Source organism: Malaclemys terrapin, chromosome 15 (assembly GCF_027887155.1).
Source record: "Malaclemys terrapin pileata isolate rMalTer1 chromosome 15, rMalTer1.hap1, whole genome shotgun sequence".
NCBI classification, from domain to species: Eukaryota; Metazoa; Chordata; order Testudines; family Emydidae; genus Malaclemys; species Malaclemys terrapin.
In genome coordinates this window covers 10,156,482-10,184,186 of record NC_071519.1, presented here as the reverse complement: position 1 = coordinate 10,184,186, position 27,705 = coordinate 10,156,482, and the positions used below count along the sequence as shown (strand labels likewise).

Here is a 27,705-nt window from a genome sequence, read left to right as displayed (position 1 = left end):
TGAGATGTTGTTCCTTCCAGAACCTCAACTTCAGCAAAATCCAAACTTTTGAAATCCAGGAAATGCATAGTTAAGGTTGGCCACACAACCTTAACTGTGCCTTTTTCCCCCCGCAATGCCCCGATATGACCTGTTAACACACAGGCATTTACTTTGCCAGCACCACATTCGCTGAACCGTACAGGCTCTTCTCCTCCATTAACAACCCTTCAAATAAGACCCCCAACATCAGCTGGGCCTGACTAGGTATAGGCAGCCAGAGAGGGGTACAGGCTGGGCCTAGCCATGATGGACACTGCAGAGCAAGCCACCATCACCTGCCACTATTCAGAAACTCTTCCCACCTCATTGACCCCTCCTCACTCATCCACACTACCCCACCCAATTCCCAAAAACCTGGGTGGGGGGGCGCTCATTTTCCCTTGTGATGCCCAGAGCTCCTCCAGTTGCAGCTGGAGCTGAGGTTCTCACAGGGGAGCAGCTACAGGGAGCACCTAAGGGTTAATTTAGATGGCAATTCAAGGTCTCCACCCTGATTTTCGGCAGTTCCGGCCCCCGTTGCTTATTGAAAGAAATGACTCCAGATTCCCCTTAATACATTTTATTCAACTGAAAAAAACAAAATCAAGAACCCACATCACTAAGACTAAACTGCTGTATACATGACTAAACGAACCGTTGGGTGAACACACTTACGTTAAGATCAAAACCAGTAAATCAATGCGGTAACAATGCTAGTGCATTGCAATCGTTGTCAATTTAGCCAAATGATCAGATTAATACAACAGATCATCAACCCTTCTAAATCCAAAAACGGGAATCCAAGCAGGCGGCTGTCCATTTAGTTGTAAACCTCGGAGAACTTCACCCAGGCCGTGTAATCCACACTGAGCTTGTTAACGATTTCAATGCTGAAACCCCATGATTGTTCGTGTTTAAACTGCAACCTCAAAGCCAAGCAAAGCTTCCTCCTGAGATTGAACTCGTGTGTGGTAATTCCTTCTCTTTCAGCCCCCACACAGACACAGCCTTTCACGAGGCTTTAATGAGCAGAAGTCTAAACAGTTCTCAATGAAGAGTTTATAGCATCTAAGGATGTGCTGTTGATCAGTTTCAGAGTGGAAATTCAAAACCACTACGTTTTCTTTCTGTGTTAGCGTAGCCGATAGCTTGGAGTGTTCCCTCAGGTTAGGGTGACCAGATCACTACACAAAAATATCGGGACACATTGGCCCCGCCCACAGCCCACCCCCGCTCCTCCCAGGCTCCGCCCCCACTCTGCCCCAGGCCCTGCCCCCTCTCCACTTGCCCCCCTTCCTCATCCCCCGGCCTGCCGCTAGCTTGCTGCGTCCCACCTCAGTCCCCCACCCACCTCTCGCCTCCCCGCGGGCCACTCACCCCTAGGGTGCCGACTTCCCCTTGCCCACCCCACGCCTCTTCCCACCCTCACTCCGCCCCCATTCCACCCAATTCCCCGCCCCTGCCCTGCCTCTTCTCCGTCTCCTCCCCTGAACACGGCCACATCCCCGCTCCTCCCCCATCCCTCCTGGAAAGCACTAAGCACCACCAAACAGCTGTTAGGCGGCGGGAAGAGCTGGGAGGGGGGGAGAAGTGGGGACGCAGTGCACTGGGAGGAGGGGGGGAGAAGGAGGTGAGGAGGGAGGAGCTTGGCAGCAATTTTTCCCTGTGGGTGCTCCAGCCCAGGAGCACCATGGGGTCAGCGCCTCCCTCCCGCTCGCTTCCTTACCGGAATATCGGGACAAATGGCGTCCCGATCGTACATTGATCAGGATGCAAAGGGTTAAATATCGGGACATCTGGTCACCCTACCTTGGGTTGACTGAACTGCACCTGAATTTTCTCCACGTCATCATGGCAAGATGGGATAATCGGCAAAGCAAAAATAATAAATAATAATAATAATTGAAAATAAAGAGAGACTATTTTAACAAGTGGTCATTTTGCTCAAAGTCCCAGTAAATCTGTCACATTCAATCAAACAAAACCAATATCCATTTGTGTAACCAATCACCTTCAGGAGAGAGAGAAAGAAACCCACCTCTCACAGAACCATAAGACAATTTTGATGTCACAGAAAGTTAAATTCCACAGCAGGATACACCTGATGACTCAGAATCAGGACAACAGATTCTCCCATCATCTTCTCCTCTCATCCTTCGAAACCTGCTTCACTCCATGTTGTCTCACAAATACTGAGTCATGTGACTTAGGAAAGTTTTAACATCAGCATAATGCGAAAAAACAGCCAGTTTTCCCATCCAAAAACAATCCCAAGTCAGAAGGAAAAAGACAGGAAGTGGCTTTGCCAATAGACCAAAAATGGGGTTTAAACTAAGAATGATCCATTAAACATTCTCCTTCCGGGTCTGGGACTCTTTCACCTCCAAACCTAATGAGACTGATTTAGGATCAAAGAAATCGACCCATGGTTCCCAAGCACGGAGAGCTCAGAACATGGTGTCTTGGGGAACAACGGGAGGTGGAGGGATAGACTGGGAAGAAGATAAACTCTACACAGCTCAGACAGAAGGAAACACTGCTGGGATGATGGGAAATGAGGGACAACCCCAGCGACTCTTTATACATGAACTATGTCTTTACCGCAAGAACAGTTGTTGTTTTACATCAAGCTAGCCATGAAAAATCCGAGTGGTGACGTGGCCCAGGTAATTTGATCTCAATAGAGCTAGTTTAGGTCACCCATGTCCCCTGGAGCTCATGGACATTCCTGGTAGGAGGGAGACGTGCTCCCAAGACTCATAGAACATGGGAGGTCACAGAAAGGAGCGCCAGATTCACTCCAAAGAAGGGCCAGCTACAAAAGAGAAAATTGGGCAACTCACCGAGGGGACCCGAGAGACCATGTGATGCAAATACCGTATATACTCGTTCATTAGCTCGTTCATTTATAATCCGACCCCCCAAGATGGTTAGCTAAAAACAGCAAAAACTGTATGACTCTTTCATAAGCCGACCCTATATTTCAGGGGATGGCAAACTTTGTCTCCCGGCCGTCAGGGTAAGCCGCTGGCGGGTCGGGACATTTTGTTAACTTGGAGCGTCTGCAGGCATAGAGCCCCTCAGCATCCTGTGGCCGCGGTTCGCCGTTCCCAGCCAATGGGAGCTGCGGGAAGTCCGCGGTCACAGGGAGCTGAGGGGCTCCATGCCTGCAGACGCTCCAGGTAAACAAAATGATAATGTATTAGATATTCAATTCAATGATTCCATAGAGTTTAAAATCCTCAAATTTTGGTGTAGACCCATTGATAAGCCGACCCCCGCTCTTTGATGCGTCACTTTTTTACCAAAAATATTTGGCTTATGAACGAGTATATACAGTAAATTAGTTTCTCCACAATGGCCTTATCATCCTTGAGTGCTGCTATACCACCTCGATCGGCCAGTGGCCCCCCTGTCTGTTTAGCAAGCGTCCTGCTTCTGGTGTGCTTAAAAATTTTGTTGTTGTTACTTTTTGAGTCTTTGGCTAGTTGCTCTTCAAATTCTTTTTTGGCCTGCCGGATTATCCTTTTACACGTGGCTGTGACGTTATCTGATTAAACAATGACCATATAGATTATTGTTGCAACCACTGTTATATCTTTGCAACCAATCTTGTCCAATGGGGCATGTAAGAGTTCTATGGAAAGGTTATGATTTGCTGAATATGATTATGCTCTTGGCCTGCATGTATCATTTTTGTATTTGAAGTTATGAGTATTGGCTCTACACCTGGGTTTCAAATGTAGTTCAAAAAGTCTTTAAGAGGGAATTAGGAAAAAAAAAAAAATAAAAATGGTCAGCCTTAAATAAGGTTTTTATTGTGTTTGTTTCCCTTGCAAATTCTCTGGGGATAAGTAAGGGCTGAGTTCTGATAGAAACTTTTCCCACACTCAGAGCATCTAGAGTGTCTCTAAGCTGAGTGGAGCCTCTGATGTCTAATAAGGTTCGAGCTGCGAGTGAAGTTTTTCCCGCACTCACCGCATTGATAAGGTCTGGCTCCAATGTGGATCCTCTGATGTTCCCGAAGCGCTGAGCTGACAAAGAATTTTTTCCCGCACTCACGGCACCCATAGGGTCTCTCTTCTGTGTGGAATCTCTGATGCGTAATTAGGCTCGAGCGCCAAGTGAAGCTTTTCCCGCATTCACCACATCTATAGGGCCGCTCGCCGGTGTGGATTCTCTGATGTTTAATTAGGTCCGAGCTCTGAGTGAAGCTTTTCCCGCACTCGCAGCATTCGTGGGGTCTTTCTCCTGTATGGATTCTCTGATGTGTCATAAGGGCTGAGCTGTGAGTGAAACTTTTCCCGCACTCACTGCATTCATAAGGTCTCTCTCCCGTGTGGATTCTCTGATGCTTAGTAAGGTCTGAGCTGTCCATGAAGCTTTTCCCGCACTCACTGCATTCATAAGGTCTCTCTCCCGTGTGGATTCTCTGATGCTTAATAAGGTCTGAGCTATCAGTGAAGGTTTTCCCGCACTCGCAGCATTCATAGGGTCTCTCTCCCGTGTGGGTTCTCTGATGTGCAATGAGGTGTGAGCTGCGGGTGAAGGTTTTCCCGCACTCGTGGCATTCGTAAGGTCTGGCTCCCGTATGGATTCTCTGATGTTTCATAAACGAGGAGCTGTTGGTGAAGTTTTTTGCACACTCACAGCATTGGTAGGGTCTTTCTCCTGTGTGAATTCGCTGATGTACAATCAGGTTTGAGCGCCGAGTGAAGCTTTCTCCACATTCAGAGCATGCATAGGATTGCGCCCCTGTGTGGATCCTCTGATGTGTAATGAGGGATGATCTCTGAGTGAAGGCTTTCCCACACTCACAGCACGCATAGGGTCTCTCTCCCGTGTGTATTCTCCGATGCTTAATAAGGGATGAGCTCTGAGTGAAGTTTTTCCCACACTCACGGCATTCATAGGGTCTTTCCCCTGTGTGGATCCTCTGATGTTTAAGAAGAACTGAGCGGCTACTGAAATTTTTCCCACAATCAGAGCACGTGTTGTTTCTCGCTCCTGCCTGGATTTTCTGCTGGGTTGTGGTTTCCTTGACGTATTTGTGAGGTCCCCAACTATTAATGGATTTATTCAATTTCTCCCTTGGCTTGTTTCCTTGCTTCCTCTCTGGCCTGTGCTGACTCTGACAACCTTCTCTCTGCTCACCACTCCTGGACACATCCTCCTCAGATATTTGCAATAATGCCCCGTGTGGTTCGTCTTGCTCAGCATCTTCCTGCTGAGGTTGGTGCTCCTTCTTCTCACTCAGCATCCCATCACCTGTTGGCAGAAACAGAGTGGAAAAGGGGAGACCAAACCATGATGCAAATTAGCTGCGGTGGAAAAGGTAATGCCAAAGGCTCCACATGTTCTGGCAATCCCTAATCCCTAGGGTTTCAATGAGAGCACTCACGTGCTTTAAATTAAGAACATACTTCTGTGGATTCAGATTGGAAGGATTAGATTTTTATCAATAAATATCAATTTCGCTGCAAACACACAACCCAACCAAAAATATTTCCATCAACAATCAAAATTTCAACTAGGAAAAATAAGAAAAATGCTGTTGGAGAACGCAGAATTTTGTTTAAGGATACTGACTGTATATATTTTGACATGTGATGGTGACAGTTTGTTTGATCAGTTATAAAGCTTTAACGTTTTGAATTGTTGTCTGACGTCCCCACATAATTTTCTGCAACTGAAAACGTAAATTGATAAAAATTGAAAAAAAAAGTCTAAAACCTTTAATTTTGCACAATTCTGAAAACTTAAAACCATAAAAATTGAGAAAAAAAAAGCTTAAATAATTCGAAATTATGAAAAAATAAAAATAATAATTAAGGCTGTCAATTGCAGTTAACTCACACGATTAACTCAAAAATATTACTTGTGATTAACCGCACTGTTAAACATTAGAATACCAACTGAAATTTATTAAATATTTTTGGATGTTTTCACAACATTTTCAAATATTTTGATTTCTAGGACAACACAGAATACAAGGTGTACAGAGCTCACTTTATATTATTTTTATTATAAATATTTGCACTGTAAAAAATTATAAAAGAAATGGTATTTTTCAATTCACCTCATACAAGTACTGTAGTGCAATCTCTTTATCATGAAGGTGGAACTTACAAATGTAGATTTTTTTGTTCATTACATCACTGCACTCCAAAACAAAACAATGTAAAACTTTAGAGCCTACAAGTCCACTCAGTCCGACTTCTTGTTCAGCCAATCGCTAAGACAAACAAGCTTGTTTACATTTACAGGAGATGCTGCTGCCTGCTTCTTATTTACAATGTCACCTGAACGTCAGAACAGGCATTCGCAGGGCACTTTTGTAGCCAGCGTTGCAAGGTATTTATGTGCCCGATATGCTAAACATTTGTATGCCCCTTCATACTTCAGCCACCATTCCAGAGGACATGCTAATGATGCTCGTTAAAAAATAATGGGTTAATTAAATTTGTGACTGAACTCCTTGGGGGAGAAATAGATGTCTTCAGCTCTGTTTTACCCGCATTCTGCCATATATTTCATGTTATAGCAGTCGGATGATGACCCAGCACATGTTCGTTTTAAGAACACTTTCACAGCAGAGTTGACAAAACGCAAAGAATTTACCAATGTGAGATTTCTAAAAATAGCTACAGCACTTGACCCAAGATTTAAGAATCTGAAGTGCCTTCCAGAGTCTGAGAGGAACAAGGTGTGGAGCATGCTTTCAGAAGTCTTCAAAGAGCAACACTCAGATGCGGAAACTACAGAACCCGAACCACCAAAAAAGAAAATCAACCTTCTGCTGGTGGCATCTGACTCAGATGATGAAAATGAACATGCATCAGTCTGCACTGCTTTGGATTGTTATCGAGCAGAACCCATCATCAGCCATGTACGCATGTCCTCTGGAATGGTGGTTGAAGCATGAAAGGACATATGAATCTTTAGTGCATCTGGCATGTAAATACCTTGCAACGCCAGCTACAACACTGCCATGCAAATGCCGATTCTCACTTTCAGGTGACATTGTAAACAAGAAGAGGGCAGCATTATCTCCTGCAAATTGTAATCAAGTTCGTTTGTCTGAGCGATTGGCTGAAGTAGGACTGAGTGGACTTGTGGGCTCTAAAGTTTTACATTGTTTTATTTTTCAATGCAGTTATTTTTTGTACATAATTCTACATTTTTAAGTTCAACTTTCATGATAAAGAGATTGCACTACAGTACTTGCATGAGGTGAATTGAAAAATACCATTTCTTTTGTTTTTTGCAGTGCAAATATTTGTAATCAAAAATAAATATAAAGCGAGCACTGTACACTTTGTATTCTGTGTCGTAATTGAAATCAATATATTTGAAAAAGTAGAAAACATCCACAAATATTTAAAGAAATGGTATTCCATTATTGTTTAACAGTGTGATTAATTGCGATTAATTTTTTTAATCGCTTGACAGCCCTAATAAAAATCAAATTCTGCCAAGCCTACAAGTTGGTGACCTAAAGGTAAAGTGCCTTTACGCCAAGGGTTCTCAAACTGGGGGTCGGGACCCCTAAGGGGGTCGTGAGGTTATTATGTGGGGGGGTCGCAAGCTGTCAGCCTCCACCACAAACCCCGCTTTGCCTCCAGCATTTATAATGGTGTTAAATATATTAAAAAGTGTTTTTAATTTATAAGGGGGGGTCACACTCAGAGGCTTGCTGTGTGAAAGGGGTCACCACTACAAAAGTTTGAGAATCACTGCTTTATGCCATTGCTAATCATCTGAGCTGTCTAGTCATGTACCTCCATAGTTTAATACATTTTAACTTGTGTTTTGTTCATCAAATTCTAGACAGATCCCTCAGCTTATAGAATATTTTAGAGTGACGTGGGTGGCACGTAAAACATGTTTTCCCTCTTTCTATCCTTTTCTAAGGGTACGTCTATACCACCCGCTGGATCGGCGGGTAGCGTTTGATGTATCGGGGATCGATTAATCACGTCTTGTCTGGACGCGATAAATCGATCCAGCTAATCAACGCCCGTACTCCACCTCGGCAGGAGAAGTAAGAGGCGTCGACGGGGGAGCCGCGGCAGTCGACTCGCCGCTGTGAGGACGGCCAGGTAAGTTGAACTAAGATACTTCGACTTCAGCTACGCGAATAGCGTAGCTGAAGTTGCATATCTTAGTTCGAACCCCGCCACTAGTGTAGCCCAGGCCTTAGGGTGTCTGATGCAATAACCATTCTGGCTCTGAGTTTTCCTCATAGATCCCAAATTTTAGATTTAAAAAAAAAAATGTTAATCCAGAGATCTTGTTCTACATATAACTTTATATCTCAATGTGACACTTTTTACCTCCAAGCAGCACCCAGGAACCCCCATATTCACCACTGTCATGTCATTCTGATCTGTTTTGTACAAAATATGCCTTGTAAGATATCAGGAAAGGTCGTGATCTGCTGAACGCCACTGTTCTGTCAAAGTACGAACATCACGAGTGTGTATCAAGTTATGAAATTTTGCTGTATGTTTGTTTGTTTGCTAGTGACATTAAAAAAAAGGCAAACTAATCCCAGCAGAAAAGTTGTAATCAAGGGAGTTACAAGTCAGTGAGGGCTGCCCAAGAACCACACAATGGGAACAGTTTGTTTCCTATCTTTTAACCAGTTGCCGATCCATGAGGGGATCTTCCCTCTTATTCCATGACAGCTTACTTTGCGTAAGAGCCTTTGGTGAGGGACCTTGTCAAAGGCTTTCTGAAAATTTAAGTACACTGGATCCACTGGCTCACCCTTGTCCACAGACTGCTTGACCCCGTCAAATAAATCTAATAGATTGGTGAGGCGTGATTTCCCTTTACAAAAGCCATGTTGACTCTTTGCCAACAAATTGTGTTCATCCAGGTGTCTGATAATTCTGTTCTTTAGTAGACTTTCAAACAATTTGCCTTGTACTGAAGTTAGGCTTACCGACTTGTAAATGCCAAGATTGCTTCTGGAGCCTTTTATATATGTTGACGTCGCATTAGTTATCCTCCAGTCATCTGGTACAAAAGCTAATGTAAATGATAGGTTACAGACTACAGTTAGTAGTTCTGCAATTCCACATTTGAGTTCCTTCAGAACTCTTGGGTGAATACCACCTGGTCCTGGTGATTTATTACTGGTTAATTTGTCAGTTCTTTCCAAAATCTCTTGTAACGATACCTCAAATCTGGGACAGTTCCTCACATCTGTCACCTAAAAAGAATGGCTCTGGTTTGGGAATCTCCCTCACATCCTCTGCTGCGAGGACTGATGCAAAGAATTAATTTAGTTTCTCTCTAACGGCCTTATCATCCTTGAATGCTGCTATAGCAACTTGATCGTCCAGTGGCCCGACTGTTTGTTTAGCAAGCTTCGTGCTACTTACAAATTTTGTTCTGGTTACTTTTTGAGTCTTTGGCAAGTTCCTCTTCAAAATCTTTTTTGACTTGCCTGATTGTACTTTTGTAATAGGCTTTCTACTGTTTATGTTCCTTTCTCTTTTCCTCAGTAGGATTTAACTTCCAATTTTTAAAGTATGCCTTTTTACCTCTTGTGACAAAGTGGGACTGTTCTTAATGTTTCCTCTGAATACTGTGTGGGTGCCTCAGTTTCCCCTATGCATTTCTTAAGTCCCTAGGTGGTGAGGAAAGGCCAGTGTGCATAAATCACTGGCACTCTGTCTCCCTGGCAACAAATGGCCGGGGCCCCTTCCCCCCCTGCAAGGGAATAGCTAAAGGTAAACAAAGAGATCAGGTGACCTCCTGGCCCAGGAAAGAGACAAAGCCCAGAGAAGGAGGGGCTGGAGGGGGCTTCAGAGTTGGAGCTAGCTGTGGACGAGGAGTGAGGGCAGACATGGGTGTCTGGCTCTCTGAACCCCAGAATGGACCTGGCCGAGGGGTTCCATTCGCCGCTGTACCTACAAGCTCTGTTTTAGACCGTGTTCCTGTCATCTAATAAACCTCTGTTTTACTGGCTGGCTGAGGGTCATGTCTGACTGCAGAGTGGGGGTGCGTGCAGGACCTCTGGCTTCCCCAGGACCCTGTCTGGGTGGACTCGCTGTGGGAAGCACACGGAGGGGCATATGCTGAATGCTCCCAGGAGAGACCAAGGAGGTGAAGCCGTGTGAGCTTCTTGCCCTGAAGACAGTCTGCTCCGAGGGAGAGGAGGCTCCCCAAAGTCCTGACTGGCTTTGTGGGGAGCAGTCCCAGAGCATCGCCTGGGGACTCCGTGACACCTCTAACCACTTCTTTTACTTTGGGGATTAGCCCCGGTGGCACATTTTGGTCCTCTATGTTTTTTAATTTGGGATATACATTTAATTTGAGCCTCTATTACGGTTTGTTTATTTTAAAAAAAGCTTCCATGCAGCTTGCAGGGATTTCACTTTTGAGATTGTTCCTTTTAATTTCTGTTTAACTAACGTCCTCATTTGGGTGTCGGTCCCTTTCTGAAATTAAATGCTACTATGGTGGGTTTCTTTGGTGTTTTCCCCCTTCCACAGGGATGTTAAATTTAATTATATTATGGGCGCTATTACCAAGTGGTCCAGCTACATTCACCTCTTGGACCAGATCCTGTGCTCAACCTTAGGACTAAATCAAGAATTGCCTCTGCTCTGGTGGGTTCCAGGACCAGCTACTCCAAGAAACAGTTATTTATGGTGTCTCTACATCCCGGCCTGAAGTGACATAGACCCAGTCAATATGGGGATACTTGAAATCCCCCATTATTATTGCATTTTTTATGTGTATAGCCTCTCGAATCTCCCTGAGCATTTCATGGTCACTATCACGGTCAACGAAATAAGTGCTGGAGAGATGGACATAAATCAGGGACTGAATTTCCCCAAATTCTGTCCTGCAGAGGTAAGGGGATATATTCTGCCTGTAAATCCCGTCCAAGCACTCCGGGGGAAGGGAGGTGAAGGAGGGAGTTACTGCCAGCTGTCACTCACGATGGGTAGGAAGTCATGAGCAACTTCTGCCCTAAGGATACAAACCTGCTGGGGACAATTCTGAACTCTGAGAACTCACAAGGTCTCTGTCGGGAACCCCAGCTGTGTCCTTCAGACACAGCCAGGTTTTTAATTGATTGAATGATTCCTCGCTTGTGCAGGTACCTCTCAGGATCTCTCTTTCCTCTGAATCATGGAGATCTGGGACCCACGGCTCTTTGTCTTGTTCCAGATAGGAGATCACTTCAGGTGTGAAAACTGGAAACTCTGCATGGGGAAAGGACATCAGGTGGGTTCAAGGAGATTTCTCACAATTTTTTTTATTGTATTAACCCCAGCCTATTTTGAAGTAGCAATACGCTGAGGCTAACTCCACAGATGTTTGAATGTGTAGGACGTTGTGCTTAAAGGTTTTTTCGACGGCCGTTGCACACTGAGTGGATGTTTTCAGAGAACTATCCACAGTGACTCCAAGATCTCTTTCTTGAGCAATAACCGCTAATTTAGACCCCGTCATTTTATATGTAAAATTGGGATTAGGTTTTCCAATGTGCATTACTTTGCATTTACCAACAATGAATTTCATCTGCCATTTTGTTGCCCAGTCACCCAGTTTTGTGTGGTCTCTTTGTAGCTCTTCGCAGTCTGCCTGGGACTTAACTATCTTGAGTAGTTTTGTATCATCTGCAAACTTTGCCACCTCACTGTTTACCTGTTTTTCCAGATCATTTATGAATATGTTGAATAGGATTGGGCCCAGTACAGATCCCTGGGGGGCACCATGATTTACCTCTCTCCATTTTGAAAAGTGGCTATTTATTCCTACCCTTTGTTTCCTCTCTTTTAACCATTTACCGATCCCTGAGAGGACCTTTCCTCTTATCCCGTGACAACTTACTTTGCTTAAGAGCCTTTGGTGAGGGACCTTGTCAAAGGCTTTCTGAAAATCTAAGTACACTGTATCCACTGGATCACCCTTGTCCACGTTTGTTTGACCCTCTCAAAGAATTCTAGTAGATTGGTGAGGCGTGATTTCCCTTTACAAAAGCCATGTTGACTCTTCCCAATAAATCATATTCGTCTCTGTTTGATCATTCTGTTCTTTACTAGAGTTTCATTCATTCGTTGTCTTGTATCTCTTGTTTCGGCCACGGAGTTGAGTGATCCCACTGGATGTTGCCCTCCAGTTGGAAGAGTGTGAGACCGCCGATGTTTGGGGCATCTTTTCTGGCCCCCTCCCCGTTTACAGGGCCGGCTCTAGGCACCAGTGCTCCAAGCATGTGCTTGGGGCGGTGCTTTCCAAGGGGCAGCACTCCGGCAACTTTTTATTTTAATTTTTTGCTTGGGGCGCAAAAAGCCGGGAGCTGGCCCTGAGCAGAGGTGAGCTGTGGCGGTGGGGGGCGCGGGGAGGGCCGCAGGAAGTAACCCTGGGGGAGGGGGCAGAGGAACTGCTCCCCCCCCAGCTCACCTCCACCTCTTCCCCCAAGCGCATCGCTGCTCTGCTTCTCCCCCCTCCCTCCCAGGTTTAGGGGAAATGCGGCGCGCCTGGGGGAGGAGGTGGGGTCGGGGATTTGGGGAACGGGTTGGAATGGGGCAGGGAAGGGGCGGAGTTGGGGTGGGACCGGAGGGGGTGGTGCGGGGAAATTTTTTTGCTTGGGGCAGCAAAAAACTTGGAGCCAACGCTGCCTGTTTGGGGAGAGCAGAAGAGATCCTAAAAGAGGCCTGCCCCATCACAGCCGCTGCTGCCGAAATGCACTTCTGGCTCATCCAAGCGCAAGACGGCCATCACGTGGCATGCAGATTTGAGACAAAAGACTTCCAGAGATCACGGCGCCTGTCTTCTCTGCCACTCACACACATGACCTCAGGTGTGAGGCCTTGGGCAGAGGCCTGCGCCTGAAATAGTTTAACGTGGGGAAACCACTGCGCAGGTGGTAACCGCACGAGACTTGACGGGAGGAAAACCCTGACCCTTCGCAAGGAGATCCAAGCCCACCAGCGGCCTCACTCCTGCTGCAGCCCTCATCCTCCTTCACAGCTGCACAGTACTAGAAGATCTTCTATATGCGCCCAAGCCACCGTTGGGGTCTTAGTGAAGTTTGGACCACGGTAAGTCAGGTGCCTCGCCTCAGACCTGCTTGCCAAGGGGGACCCAACCAGGAGTAGGAAAACTCAGAACGATGTAGTTCTGAGGGTCTTTAAGCCCACGCAAGGCTCCCCACCATGACAAGGTGGTGGTCCATAAGAAAGGGTTGCGGGATTAGTGGGCAATCAACATGCACAAGGGTGTGTTCTTGCCATGAGCGTTGTCGGCACTCCGGCGGCACACATGGTAGCCGTCTCCAGGGTTTAGAGAAGGATAATAGAAGGCAGTGACGCCAAAGGAATCATTTGCCAGAGGCTGGGAATGGGCGACAGGGGATGGATCACTTGACTACGACCTCTTCTGTTCATTCCCTCTGGAGCACCTGGCATTGACCAGTGATGGAATGCAGGATACTGGACTTGACGAACCTTTGGTCTGACCCAGTGTGGCCATTCTTAACCCTCAGGGGCGAAGAGGGGGTGATATTTTGCAAGTCTGTGATGGTTCGTGTGGCGTAGGCTCCATCTGAGGGCCGGCCAGGAGTCGGAAGTGCCTCTTCGTTAGGCTGGACCTAAATCCAAGTGTTACCTTAGCCAAGAGAAAGGGTTAGAGTTTGTGCTGTACTGCCCCTGGGCCCAGTTCCCAGAGCGTTGTGTAGCAGGGGAGAACAGAGTGCGGGTGTGTTTTTCACTGGCATGTTGGGGTGTTGCTGAAACAGGGCAGAGCAGAGATGGCATTGTGGGGGTGACATGAACCTTAGCTTTTTATTTCCTCTTCTAAGAACCGAGGGGATGGGAATCCTTACCCAGTGAGGTCACATTCTCGTAGTTCTCCTGCATGACGGCTCTGTAGAGGGCTCTCTGAGCGGGGTCCAGCAGAGCCCATTCTTCCCTGGTGAAATACACAGCCACCTCCTCGAAGGTCACCGACCCCTGAAAGAGAAAGAAGCCCCCACTCAGTACCTGCTGCCCCACTCATAGCCCCACTCTTCATGGAGTAGCAGGGCCAATCAAATGGACGCACAGTCAACAGAGCACCACCCACCACCTGCTCAGAGCACCCAGGAAGCGTCAGGGTGAGGGGCGATAGAGAGAGCCCCTCGTCCTTCCAGCAGATAGCGGGGGAAGGGTCTTCCCTTTCATCACACACTGACTAGTCAGTCTGAACTGGAGATAAAGCCCCTCCTTGTAGGAATCCCAACCCCCTCCCCATTCTCAGCAGCTGGATGTCAGGGGATGGGGGCATCTTCCCTAAGCCCCTCTGCTGCGTGTCACCTCCATAGGTCATAACAACCTCTGGTTAGTGGGTTCACCCTCCAGCACTGAGAGTCTGGGAAGTTTTTCAGCCCAGCCGGGGTTGTTCCTCTTCCACAAATAGAGGGATTTCCACACCCAACCCCCATGGGCCTATTCCTAGAATCCCGGCTCCAGATTTACCAAGTCCCAGCAGGTCCATCACACCTTGTCCCCCCACCTTTCTCGACCTTGTGCACGGCCTGCACCCTCCCACTCTTAGATCAAACTCCCACTTCCCATGTATTCCCTGTCCCTCTGGCTCCTGCGGGAACCCCCCCCATCATGTCCTCAGCATCCCTACCTGAGCCAGCTCTACCGCATCCATTTCCCTTCCCCGGGCAGGCTGGGAGAGTCTGGAGGGACCCTCGGATGTTATTCTGCAGCCTGTCAGAGGGAGAAGGGTTACTGGGGGGAATTCAGATCAGACTTGAAGGCATTTCACATTCTCACTGGCTTTTTCTCTGTATAGACATCGACTCTCATGATGGGAAAAAGCTCGGTGCAGTCCCATCCCCTCCCACCAGGACTAAACACACTGTATCTCAAAGTCACATCCTGTAAACCTCAGACTCACAATTCAGATAGGGCTGTGATATTTCATACAAAGCAGGCCACGTAAGTTATCCTCTGAAAGCTCGTGATCTCCTGAAACCCACGGTGCTGTCCAAATACGTATATTGTTCGTGTGTAGGAAATTATGAGCTTTTGTTACTGAAATACGGCGTACGTTTGAGCATCTCTGCTACAAAGGGGGGGAATCTCTGCCCAGGTGGGTGTTCAGTGACTACTGATCAGCTCAGCAGGAGAGCGGTCATCAAGGGATTTACAAGTCAATGAGCACCACACAATGGGGACTGCTCCACTCTATGTCTCAGTTGCTCAAGATCACACCAGGGGGATTCCTCAACTCTGTGACTCAGCAAAGCCCACCAGGACATGTCTGGGCTAGTATTTTCCAGGCACGTGGACTGAGGGTATAAAATAAGGGACAGCGTCATCATGACTGGACCTTTCTCCTCCCCCACCTATGCCGGAAGCAACAAGAACGCTGAGAAGACAAAAACTTCATCTGAGGGGACTGGTCCCAGGCTTAAGGGAGAAGTCTCTGTATTAAGAACCATAACATCCAGTGGGGTGAAAAAATTGCTTGACTGAAATGCTGCCTAGTGGAATAAGGTTTAAGATTTAGATTGCGCACTTATCTTTTATTTTCTTTGGTAACTATCAGGGGAGGGATAGCTCAGTGGTTTGAGCATTGGCCTGCTAAACCCAGGGTTGTGAGCTCAATCCTTGAGGGTGGCCATTTAGGGAACTGGGGTAAAAATCTGTCTGGGGATTGGTCCTGCTTTGAGCAGGAGGTTGGACTAGATACCTCCTGAGGTCCCTTCCCACCCTGATGATACTCTATCTCTGACCTTTTATGCCTCCCATTTAAAATTAATCTTTCTGTAGTTAATAAATCTGTTGGATACTTTCCCTAAAACGGCTTATTTTGCTTGAAGTGCTTCGGAAATCTCAACTCGGTTTATAAAGGCTGCTGCCTGCCCTCTCCACATTGAGGAAGGGGAGATTGAGTAACAAACGTACATGGGTCAGGCTTCTGACCAGGGCAAGACAGTACAGCTCTGTGGTGCAAGGCTGGGGGGAATTGGCCGGTGCCTTTCTGTGTGATTCCTGAGTGGCTCTGGGAGCGTTCATGCAATCTAGCTGGGTGTGGGGCTTCACATACTGAGTGATCACAGAACTAGCAGGGGTTTTGCTGCTTGTCACTAGCAAAGCATTGAGAGAGACAACCCAGGCTGGAGAGTTAACGGGTCACTGTGGTACTCCGGTTCCAGGTTGTACACCGGGGATCCCATCACAGTGGTGCAGCAAGCAGGATGAAATGCACCACTTGTAGTTCTGAGGGAGGTTTCCACTTCAGACACTGGTGTAGAGAGTTGAAGTGTGGTGGCTGAGAGAAGGTTACCAGTTTGTTATTTTCTGTTTGCTTATTTTGGGAAAGGGAAGCTTAAAGAGGAGCGAAGGCAGTGAAGCAATTGCAAAGTTGGAGCTGTACAGACTGCAGGTGGCAGGAAAAGAGAGAGACTATGAGCGTCAGCTGAGAATGGAAGAACTGGAGATAAAAGGGAAAGAAGAAGCACATCAGGGAACCTTAGCCCCGAAGCAGATGGAGGCAGAGGAAAGAGAAAGCCGAGACACCAACTGGAACTGCTAGAAAAGGAGAACCAGCACCCCCTACCCCCCCTGATTCTCACCTCTGCAAAAATCCACAAATTGGGACCACCTGCGTCCTGCATCCAACAAGGCAGGTGATACTACTGAATCTCTTTCCACATTTGAAAGGCCGTGTGCAGTGCATGAAATCCCAGATGCCAAGAGAGTTCCTACCGATTGCAAAACTAACTGGTAAAGCTGAAAATGTATTCAATGAAATACCAGTTGAAGATGCTTTAGACGCCTGTACATTTAAATTAAAAAAAAATATGGTTTTGTAAAGGTTTCAAATTACCCCTGATACATATAGAGTGAAATTTAGAAATCTTAAGAGGGGTGCTGGTGTGAGTGAACATTTATACACCTCTACCTTGATATAACGTGGTCCTCGGGAGCCAAAAAATCTTACCGTGTTATAGGTGAAACTGCATTATATTGAACTTGCTTTGATCCATCGGAGTGCGCAGGCCTGCCTCCCCGGAGCACTGCTTTACCGCATTATATCCGAATTCGTGTTATATTGGGGTAAAGGTGTACAGAATGAAAGATTTACTGGGAAAGGGGGGGAACGTTTTGAAGAAATGTTTGCTCAAGAACAGCCCTTAAATATATGTAAAGATGAGGTACAGCAACGTTCATGGGATAAAAATGTGACGACTGTGGAAGAGATGGCTTCTCTAGCAGCTGGTGCCTTTGAGCAGATCCAGGCATCTACTGTGAATAAACCACAGAAAGAGGGGTTTAAACCTGGTGGGAAGCAAGGTTCCTGTTTTACTCCTGGGGAAGAAAGAGGGTGGCTGGGAGGCAATCACCTCCCCAAAACCATTCCTCTAATCCTCATCCCAAATCCCCCGTGAAAACGGAAGAGCCCAAAAGGTTCTATCGCTGTAATTCCACTGATCGCCCGAGGAATAAATGCTCTGTGCTGGGAGGAACCAGGCAACCAGTATCTCATGTTAGTTCTGCCGTCATCGACACAGAAACCTCTCATGCAATTGAGACGGATTGTAGTGTTTTTGTGGGATTAGATCTGCAGAGCCAGACATGAAGTACATTTTGGCAGGAAATACCTTGGGTGGGAAGATACAGGGGCAGAAATCTCTGCGATCAAGTGGAGTATAATTCAAGGTGACATACTGCCGAGACAGATGGCAGAGCTTTTATTAGCAGGAGATTCTTGTGCCTTTGGCAAAAACGCACATAGAAACTAGTGGGTTAGAAAGTTTAACCACAGTGGAGGTGGTGGACGATAACCCCAATGACATGTTAATTGGAAATGATTTTTATCATGTAGCTCAGGCTGTTAAGGTGTTTATGTGACGAAGTGGGACTGTTCTTAATGTTTCCTCTGAATACTGTGTGGGTGCTTCAGTTTCCTCTATGCATTTCTTAAGTCTCCAGTGTGCATAAATGGCCGACACTCTGTATTCTGGCAACAAATGGCTGGGGCCCTTTCCCTCTTGCAAGGGGATAGCTAAAGGTGAACAAAGAGGTCAGGTGACCTCCTGGCCTAGGAAAGAGACAAAGGTCAGATAGGAGGGGCTGGAGGGAGTTTCAGTTGGGATCTGGCTGGGGACGGGAAGTGAGATGCAGACGTGGGTGTCTGCCTCGCTGGGCCCCAGAATGGACCCAGCTGAGGGGTCCTGTTCTTTGTACCTACAAGCTCTGTTTTAGACCGTGTTCCTGTCATCTAATAAACCTTCTGTTTTACTGGCTGGCTAAGAGTCACGTCTGACTGCGGAGATGGGGTGCAGGACCCTCTGGCTTCCCCAGGACCCCGCCCGGGTGACTTGCTGCAGGAAGCGCACGGTGGGGCAGGGGATGCTGAATGCTCCAAGGTCAGACCCAGGAAGGTGAAGCCGTGTGAGCTTCTTGCCCTGAAGACAGTCCGCTCCGAGGGAGAGGAGGCTCCCCAAAGTCCTGACTGGTTTTGTGGGGAGCGGTGCCAGAGCATCAGCCGGGGGCTCCGTGACAGTTTACCTGCGACAAGGAGTATGGTGCTGGGACCCCAGAGGGAGAGGGTAAAGTCCCAGGAACTACTGAAGAAATGAGAGAGCCTCCTTGATTACTCTGCAGCGGGGGAAGCCGCATGCTTCCAGGTGTGAAGGTGGTTGAGACCAGCTCCTGCACTGCAGCTGAAGGCAGCGTCTCCTCAGGGAGGGAGGGAGGAGCGTGTATTGCCTGCTGTCAGTGAGGGAGCTGTCCCAGTTGCTAGCTGGCAGAGTTTTGCAGCTGACAGATCTCACTCTAGAGGGGGGTCCAGAGGAAGAAACCAGGGAAGGAACAGTGGAAATACAGGAATGTCTCCACACTGGTCACTTGGGAGAGGATGTCCAGGACAGAAGGGCTGATTCAGCATCTGGGCACCCAGGCACTCAGCTGTGCCTCAGGTTTTGAGAGGGAACGGTGTAACTGACCACACAACTGACCTCTCAGGGATAGAGAGGGGGGGTAACAGAGGGTACCCCAATCCAGGTCCCAGTGTTTTAGGATGCTGGTCCTGATATTAAAATTAAAAAGGTGGTAGAGCAGTTTTTAAACTAAGGGTTGGGGGAAAGCCGACAGGTGCAGAGAAGGATGTGGTTCGGACAGAGACATCCCTTAGGGGAGGACCTATTAGTGGAGATTCTGTATGTCCTGGTAAGGAGGAGAGGATGGAAGATGATCAAATACAGGTAGGATCTGATGAGAAACAGTCAAATGAAAAAAAGTCCCATTCAATTCCATCATGTAATGGCAGACAGCTAAAAAGTGACCAGTTTTTAAAGTGCTTATATACCAATGCTAGAAGTCTAAATAATAAGATGGGTGAACTAGAGTGCCTCGTATTAAATGAGGATATTGATATAACAGGCATCACAGAAATTTGGTGGAATGAGGATAATCAATGGGACACAGTAATACCAGGGTACAAAAGACAGAACAGGTCGTGCTGTTGGGGGAGTGGCACTATATGTGACAAAAGCGTAGAATCAAATGAAGTGAACGAGGAAGTTAGTTAAACAGAAATTAAAAGGTCCAGCACCAGAAGTGAAATCCCTGCAAGCTCAATTTAAATGTATACCCCAAATTAAAAAAGCATAGTAAGAGAACCAAAAAAGTGCCACCGTGGCTAAACAACAAAATAAAAGAAGCAGTGAGAGGCAAAAAGGCAGCCTTTAAAAAGTGGAAGTTAAATTCTAGTGAAGAAAATAGAAAGGAGCATAAACACTGGCAAATGAAGTATAAAAATACAATTAGGAAGGCCAAAAAAGAATTTGAGGAACAGTTAGCCAAAGACTCAAAAAGTAAAAGCAAAAAGATTTTTAAGTACATCAGAAGTGGGAAGCCTGCTAAACAACCAATGGGGCCACTGGACGATCGAGGTGCTAAAGGAGCACTCAAGGACGATCAGGCCATTGCAGGGAAACTAAATTAATTCTTTGCATCGGTCTTCACGGCTGAGGATGTGAGGGAGATTCCCAAACCTGAGATATTCTGTTTAGGGGACAGATCTGAGGAACTGTCCCAAACGGAGGTGTCATTAGAGAAACAAACATAAATTAAACAATAAGAAGTGACCAGGACCAGATGATATTCACCCAAGAGTTCTGAAGGAACTCAAATGTGAAATTGCAGAACGACTAACTGTAGTCTGTAACCTATCATTTAAATCAGCTTCTGTACCAAATGGAGAATGACAATTTTTAAAAAGGGCTCCAGAGGCGATCCCAGCAATTACAGGCCGGTAACCCTGATTTCAGTACCAGGAAAACTGGTTAAAATTATAGTAAAGCACAAAATTGTCAGACAGAGAAATGAACATAATTTGTTGGGGAAGAGTCAACATGGTTTTGTAAAGGGAAATCACGCCTCACCAATATACTAGAATTCTTTGAGGGGGGTCAACAAGTATGTGGACAAGGGGGATCCAGTGGATATAGTGTACGTAGATTTTCAGAAAGCCTTTGACAAGGTCCCTCACCAAAGGCTCTTATGCAAAGTAAGCTGTCATGGGATAAGAGGGAAGGTCCTCTCAGGGATCAGTAACTGGTTAAAAGAGAGGAAACAAAGGATAGGAATAAATAGTCACTTTTCAAAATGGAGAGAGGTAAATCGTGGTACCCCCCAGGGGTCTGTACTGGGCCCAATCCTATTCAATATATTCATAAATGATCTGGAAAAACAGGTAAACAGTGAGGTGGCAAAATTTGCAGATGATACAAAACCACTCAAGATAGTTAAGTCCCAGGCAGACTGCGAAGAGCTACAAAGAGACCACACAAAACTGGGTGACTGGGCAACAAAATGGCAGATGAAATTCAGTGTTGGTAAATGCAAAGTAATGCACATTGGAAAACATAATCCCAACTATAGATATACGATAGTGTCTAAATTGGCTGTTACCACTCAAGAAAGATATCTTGGAGTCACTGTGGATAGTTCTCTGAAAACATTCATTCAATGTGCAGTGGCAGTCAAAAAAAGCAAACAGAAAGTTGGAGATCATTAAGAAAGGGATAGATAATAAGACAGAAAATATCATATTGCCTCTGTATAAATCCATGGTACACCCACACCTTGAATACTGCGTGCAGATGTGGTCGCCACCTCTCAAAAAAGATATATTGAAATTGGAAAAGGTTCAGAAAATGGCAACACAAATTATTAGAGGTATGGAGCGGCTTCTGTATGAGGAGAGATTAACAAGACTGGGACTTTTCAGCTTGGAAAAGAGACGGGGGGATATGAGAGAGGTCTATAAAATCATGACGGGGGTGGAGAAAGTAGATAAGGAAGTGTTATTTACTCCTTCTCATAACACAAGGGCTAGGGGTCACCCAATGAAATTAATAGGCAGCAGGTTTAAAACAAACAAAGGGAAGTATTTTTTCACACAACGCACAGTGAACCTGTGGAACTCCTTGCCAGAAGATGTTGTGAAGGCCAAGACTATAACAGGGCTCAAAAAAGAACTAGATAAGTTCATGGAGGACAGGTCCATCAATGGCTATTAGCCAGGATGGGTAGGGATGGTGTCTCTAGCGTCTGTTTGGCAGAAGCTGGGAATGGGTGACGGGGGATGGATCACTTGGTGATTCCCTGTTCTGTTCATTCCCTCTGGGGCACCTGGCATTGGGCACTGTCGGTAGACAGGATACTGGACTAGATGGACCTTTGGTGTGACCCAATACGGCCGTTCTTATACGTTTGTGGAAATTAACTGTGTCTCTTTAAGAGACGATACCGATCCCACTGAAGGAACGGCTGTCTGTGAGAATGGGGATGACCCATCTGACGGAAGGCAGGAGGAATTTCCCCAGGCTGGTGAGACACAGAAAGAAACTATGGAAGAGCTTCTGGGAAAAGGTGAATCTGAACCAAGAGCAGACACTCTTAACCCAAAGAGAACAAATCATAACCCTTTAGGAAAAGGGGGTGGGGAAGGACTCCGTGCTGGGACTGGCGAACACAGGGTAACCCCCAAAAGGGTTACAAAATAATGAAGGATCCAGTGCAGCATTTCTCACCCCTGATCTGGATTCACTCTGAATCCCCGTCAAGCTTCACAGCAGGAGTGAATCAGTCACGGGGGTCACCCGGCTTCACATTGTTCCACCATTTCCAGGTGCACAACGGGGCTGGAGGCCGTGATTCCCCGTCACTAACATGGTTATTGGTCTGAAATCTCCCCATGGCCCGTCAGAGACAGACACGTACCTGTGTTGCTCCCCAGCTCCAGTTGCAGCGTCTCTAGGGGAAGGAGAAGACGGGAGAGGTGAGAATTCAGGCCCTCGCATTCATGGAGAAATCCCCATTGCTTATTAATGTAACTGCTGTTAACTACGAGCTGGTGACAGAGATCAGAGGCCGATAACGCAGCCGCTGCAGACAGAGCCAGCCCCACAGGGCTACTCCCATGTGGAAGGGCGACCCACTGAGCTGGGCTGTGAGATGGAGCCGAGGATCAGTGACATCACTAGAGTCCCCGACTCCTCCCCAGGGTGAGGGTCGCTCTAACCAGAGGAGATGCCACCCCCAGACTCCAACTCACCTTTGAATCCCAGCAGCACCTCCTGCAGGTGGGCGCTTTGCAGAGCGAAATCGCTGAGTCTCTTCTCCAGCTCTGCAAACCCCGGCTCCGGCTTCTGAAACACCCCGTCCTCCCTGCTGGGGAAAGGAGGAGGGGTGAGAAATGGGCCCAGATCCCCAGACCCTGAGCCCAGCAACCCCCAAACTCCAGGAAACCTGGATCTGAGCTTTGTAGCCTGAGATTGTCTCTGTTACGGGGAGTCACCTGCCTTCAGCCCTGTGTTCGCCATGGGCCCAGGGAGATGGGACCTGGGGAAACTCAAGGGCAAGGAACAGAGAGAGGTTCAGGAGCTTTCTCCGGGACGCTCCGGTTCTGTGTGTTCTGACTGTGCAGATGTGGTCTCCTGATCTCATAAAAAATATCTTGGAATTGGAAAACGCAACAAAAATGATGAGGGGTCTCGAACAGCTTCCGTATGAGGAGAGGTATGTCAGACTGGGACTTTTCAGCTTGGAAAAGACGACTAAGAGAGGATATCACAGAGGTCTGTGAAAGCATGACTGGCGTGGAGAAAGTAAATAAGGAAGTGTTATTTACTCCTTCTCATAACACAAGAATTAGGGGTCACCCAATGAAATGAATAGGCAGCAAGTTTAAAAAAAAAAAAAAAAGGAAATTTCTTCACACAACCTGTGCAACTCCTTGCCAAAGGATGTTGTGAAGGCCAAGACTATAACAGGGTTAAAAAAAAGAAGTAGATAAGTTCATGGCGTATAGGTCCATCAATGGCTACTAGCCAGGATGGGCAGGGATGGTGTCCCTAGCCTCTGTTTGCCAGAAGCTGGGAATGGGGGACAGGGGATGGATCACTTGACGATTCCCTGTTCTGTTCATTCCCTCTGGGGCATCTGGAATTGGCAACTGTCAGAAGACAGGATACTGGGCTAGATGGACAGTTTGGTCTGACCCAGTCTGGCCATTCTTATGTTCACAGCCACCTCCCACACTGGGAAATACCAGTAACATGGGGCACCAGCACTGGGATTACGTGGAAAGGGAGGAGACACAGACCAAAGAATGGGTGTGTCCCACATACTCAGTGTGGACACAGACAGAGGCCGTATCTTCAGCAGGGAATGAACGTGGACCCGAGCCCTTCCGCTGAAGCAGTAACCCTGGGGTGTCCAGCTCATTTGGAGGACAGGGCCGTATTCCACTTTCTGATACAGTCAGGGAGCCAGGGCATCAATTTAAGACTCTGCACCACACCTCCATTCACAGCAGGACACCCAGGCACAAAGGGGAGACTCTGGGATCAAGCACCACCCCCGCCTCCCGGGAATAAAGGAAGTCAGCGTCTATGTGGACACTCCAATGAGATTAACGGAGGCCAAGGGCATTCACGCTTCTCTGAGCTGCTGTTTCAGGCTGTCTGCAGACTCAGGAAGGCAACACTGTCTCCGTGTCTATTTGGGAGGGTTTCTTTGTAACCAGGAAGGCTAGAAACTTACTTTAAAAAAAAATGGAAGGCTGAGATTCTGCACACCGTGAATAAGTGATGTGGCTACATAAATATGTCAGACAGGCCCGGTCTGGCCCATAGGTCTGACAGCCCTGGTGGGACCGTATCAGCTGCCCGAGAGTAACAGGGTCCGCCCCCTGCTGAGGCAGCCGCTAGGGGAGACAGACTCACAGGCTCTAAGCCGGCGTCACACTGCAGGGGCTGAGGGAAGCTCCATATTCAGTGCAGTTACCAGACCTAACACACCACGAGGGGAGTGAGACAGAGCCCAGGACTTACCTGCCCCCACAGCTCCCGGCACCCTAGAGAGGGAGAGAAAGACGAGGCCGTCAGAGGACTTGTCCCAGGCTGCGGGAGCCTCCTGCTCTGCAGGGTATCACCAGGGAGCCTCTGGGATTTAGGGGAATTTCAGACACTCGGGTTCTTGTGCAGACAGCAGCGGCATCTCCCCCGTCCCCCCCAGCCGGGACAGTGGCTCTCAGCAGCCCCAGCAACCCCTGCTGGGAGATGGCCACAGGAGGAAAATGTCTCCCCAGGCACTTTACAGGGAGAAACTGTTTCTCTGCCCTGAGAGTCAAACTCCCCCCAGGGCTGAGAGCCCCACAAGCCCCCTGGCCCCAGTAACCCATTAACCTGGTGTGAGCGGGGTCCTCAGCATGGGGGAGGGGATTTACAGACATTTCCAGGAGAGGAGAGAAGGTCTTGGGGTTGGCAGCATCCAGGACCCATCCCTGGCGCTGCCACAGACTCACTGTGTGATTTGGGCGGGGCTCTGCCCCTCATCTCGCTGCCCCCCCTTTGTATCATAGCGATAAAGTCCCTGACCCTCCCCCCTTTGGAAAGTGCTTTGGAGTCTGGGGCGGAGAAGCTGCTATAGGAGAGGCGGGCAAATCTTTTGGCCTGAGGGCTGTGTCGGGTTTCGAAAATTGTATGGAGGGCCGGTTAGGGGAGGGGGTCATGGCCTGGCCCCCACCTCCTATCTGCCCTCCCGCCCCACGGGACTCCTGCCCCATCCAACTCCCCCGGTTCCCTGACGGCCCCTCTGGGACCTCTGCCCCATCCACACAGCCCCGCTCCCTGTCCCCTGACTGCCCCCGGACTCCCGCCACCCCATCCAACCCCTCCTCTCATTCCTGACGGGCCCCCCCCGGGACCCTGCCCTATCCAACCACCCCTTCTCCCTGTCCCCTGACCGCCCCTGGAACCCCTGCCCCTGACTGCCTCCTGCCGCCCCATCCAACCTCCCCTCCTTCCTGACTGTCCCCCCTGGGACCTCTGCCCCCATTCAACCCCCTTTTTCCCCCCTGACCACCATCCACACCCCCGCCCCTTGACCACCACCCCGAACTCCCCTGCCATCTATCCAACCCCCCTGCTCCCTGCCCCCTACCTGCGCTGCCTAGAGCACCGGTGGCTGGCGGTGCTACAGCTGGGCCATGCCACCGCTGCCACCACGCAGCACAGAGACCGGGTCCGGCCGAGCTCTGCAGCTGCGCTGCCCCAGGAGCTCACAGCCCCACTGCCCGGAGCACTGCCCCGGAGGCGGGGCGAGCTGAGGCTGCGGGGCCAGGGAACAGCGGGGCAGTGGCTGGGGCTACTCTCCCGGGCCAGGAGCTCAGGGGCCGGGCAGAACGGTCCCGCGGCCCGCCGTAGTTTGCCCACCTCTGTGCTATAGGAACGCTGCGTACGATCATTGCAACAAGTCTGACCTGCAGGGACTGGCTCAGCGGCTGCTGCCCCTCGTCTCCTCCCCTCTCACTGAGCAGGGAAATCCCCCGGGACAGGCTGCAGACGCCCTCATCCCTTCTCTGGGCAATGGCTCTCTCGAGCTCTTCCAGCCGGGACAGCAGCCGCTGTTCCTGCTCCTCCAGAAACCCTCGCAGCTCCTGCCACTCCCAGACGATCTTCCCCCTCTCGGCTGCCGTCTGTTTCTGAAATCACAGGGAGAGGGCGGGTCGGTACGGGGGGAGAACCATAAATACACCTCCTGGCGGGTGGGGGAGTTATTTACCAGAGCACAGGACCTCTTGCGCTGGGGGATGGGAAATTTATTTACCCCAGGAAGGGAGGACGGATCAGGGCAGGGGTGAGCTGTACATCGCTCACAGGGGGAGACTGTTCCCCCCAAAACCTCATCAGATTGCCCTGGGCCAAACCCTCCATCTCTGCAGCCCACAGTTCCTCCCCATCCCCCCTAGGCACTAGAAAGGATCCCCGGTCGCTGTGACGTGTAGCCAGCCCGTGGGCAGGGGCTCTGGGCTCACACAGACTGACCCTCTCCTGCCCAGCAGCCTCCTGCCCCCTAAGGGCATCATGTCACCCCCGTGCCTGACCCTGCCTCTCCCGGGGCTCCCGTGGGGATGGGTCCCCGGCTGAGGCTGGCAGGCCGGGCCCTGCATTCACCGTCACTCGGGGCTCTGGGACCCCCGGCAAACCTGAGGGGCAGGGGGCCCTGGGCACCTACCAGCAGCTCCTCGCTTTGCCGCTGCACCTCGGCTTTGGCGGCTTCTCCCTCATCTCGCAGAGGGGCCGGGCGCTCTGGTGGGGGCTCCTGAAAGAACCAGGGGAGGGGGTTACACGCCGCTGCAAACCACCTCCCAGCTGCCAGATTTCAGGGCCTGTCCCGCCCTGCAGAGCCCCTGGGACTCCCTGAGACCTTTTTTCCAGCTCTAATTCAACCTCAGCGAGGATGATGTGGGAGGCGATGGTGAAAGGGGGGGGACCAGGTTTTCCCGAGTAAACACAGGACTGTGGGGTGAAGTGACGGGGATGCAGCCCAACCCCCCCCCCCACCGTCAGTTTTGGATATCGGCTGACTCTACCCTCATCCTAAGCGACCAACTTCAGACATTGCCCCAACCCCTGCCACACACACATCCCAAGCGCCAGATCTGAACATGGAGCCTCCCCAACCGAATACCCCCCAAACTCGCCACTCTTTGCCCCCCACTGACACCCCCCCAAATTCCCAGCTCTTCTCCCCCCCTGACACCCCCCAAACTCCCATCTCCTCCCCCCCAAACTCCCAGCTCTTCTCCCCCACTGACACCCCCCAAACTCCCAGCTCTTCTCCCCCACTGACACCCCCCAAACTCCCATCTCCTCCCCCCCAAACTCCCCGTTCTTCCCCCCACTGACACCCCCAAACTCCCTGCTCTGCCTCTCCGCTGACACCCCCCATACTCCCAGCTCTGTCCCTCCCGACACCCCCAAACTCCCTGCTCTTCCCCCCCACTGACCCCAGAACCCCCCAGCTCTTCCCCCCCACTGACACCCCCCAAACTCCCCGCCCTGCCCCCCAACCGTCCCACGATCCCCAGCCCCAGCCCGGCTCTGACCCCCAGATACCCGCCCCCCTCGCTCTGCAGCCGAGCCGCGCTCCGGGCTCCCCCACCGGACCCACCGCGCTGCCCCGCGGGCTGCAGGGCCGGAGCAGCCCCCGCGCTGCGCTCCCGGGCCCGGCCATGGCCCCGCCGCAAACACACAAAGGGGCCGGGCCGGGGGGGCAGGAAGGGGCGGCTCCTCCCCGGGCCTGGCCCTGCCTCCGGGCCCCTCGCAGGGGGGTTGGGACACGCGGGGAGCCCAGCTCT

The 27,705-nt window shown here is 49.3% G+C and overlaps 1 protein-coding gene across 1 annotated transcript; it reads right to left on the bottom strand.

The window, feature by feature from the left end:
- Positions 1–3,908: 3,908 nt before the first annotated feature.
- LOC128822982 (zinc finger protein 436-like) lies at positions 3,909–27,601 on the bottom strand. Its single transcript, XM_054004925.1, has 11 exons — positions 27,519–27,601; positions 26,580–26,666; positions 25,825–26,046; positions 24,395–24,417; positions 22,615–22,730; positions 22,281–22,313; positions 16,622–16,750; positions 14,665–14,747; positions 13,874–14,000; positions 11,148–11,249; positions 3,909–5,289 (listed from the first exon to the last, which is right to left on the bottom strand). Exons 1-11 carry the CDS (start codon positions 27,579–27,581, stop codon positions 3,932–3,934), a joined length of 2,343 nt encoding a protein of 780 aa, XP_053860900.1. The 5' UTR covers positions 27,582–27,601; the 3' UTR covers positions 3,909–3,931.
- Between the last annotated feature and the right edge of the window lie 104 nt (positions 27,602–27,705).

Excerpts from the sequence above, each read along its gene's own strand:
- LOC128822982 (XM_054004925.1), bottom strand. The coding sequence starts at position 27,581 with ATGGCCGGGCCCGGGAGCGCAGCGCGGGGGCTGCTCCGGCCCTGCAGC. Across the intron at positions 16,751-22,280 it reads GGAGCTGGGGAGCAACACAG|GAACTCTCTTGGCATCTGGG; the intron begins GTACGTGTCTGT and ends TGCAATCGGTAG. Across the intron at positions 14,748-16,621 it reads ATTTGTGGATTTTTGCAGAG|GCTGCAGAATAACATCCGAG; the intron begins GTGAGAATCAGG and ends TCCCTCTGACAG.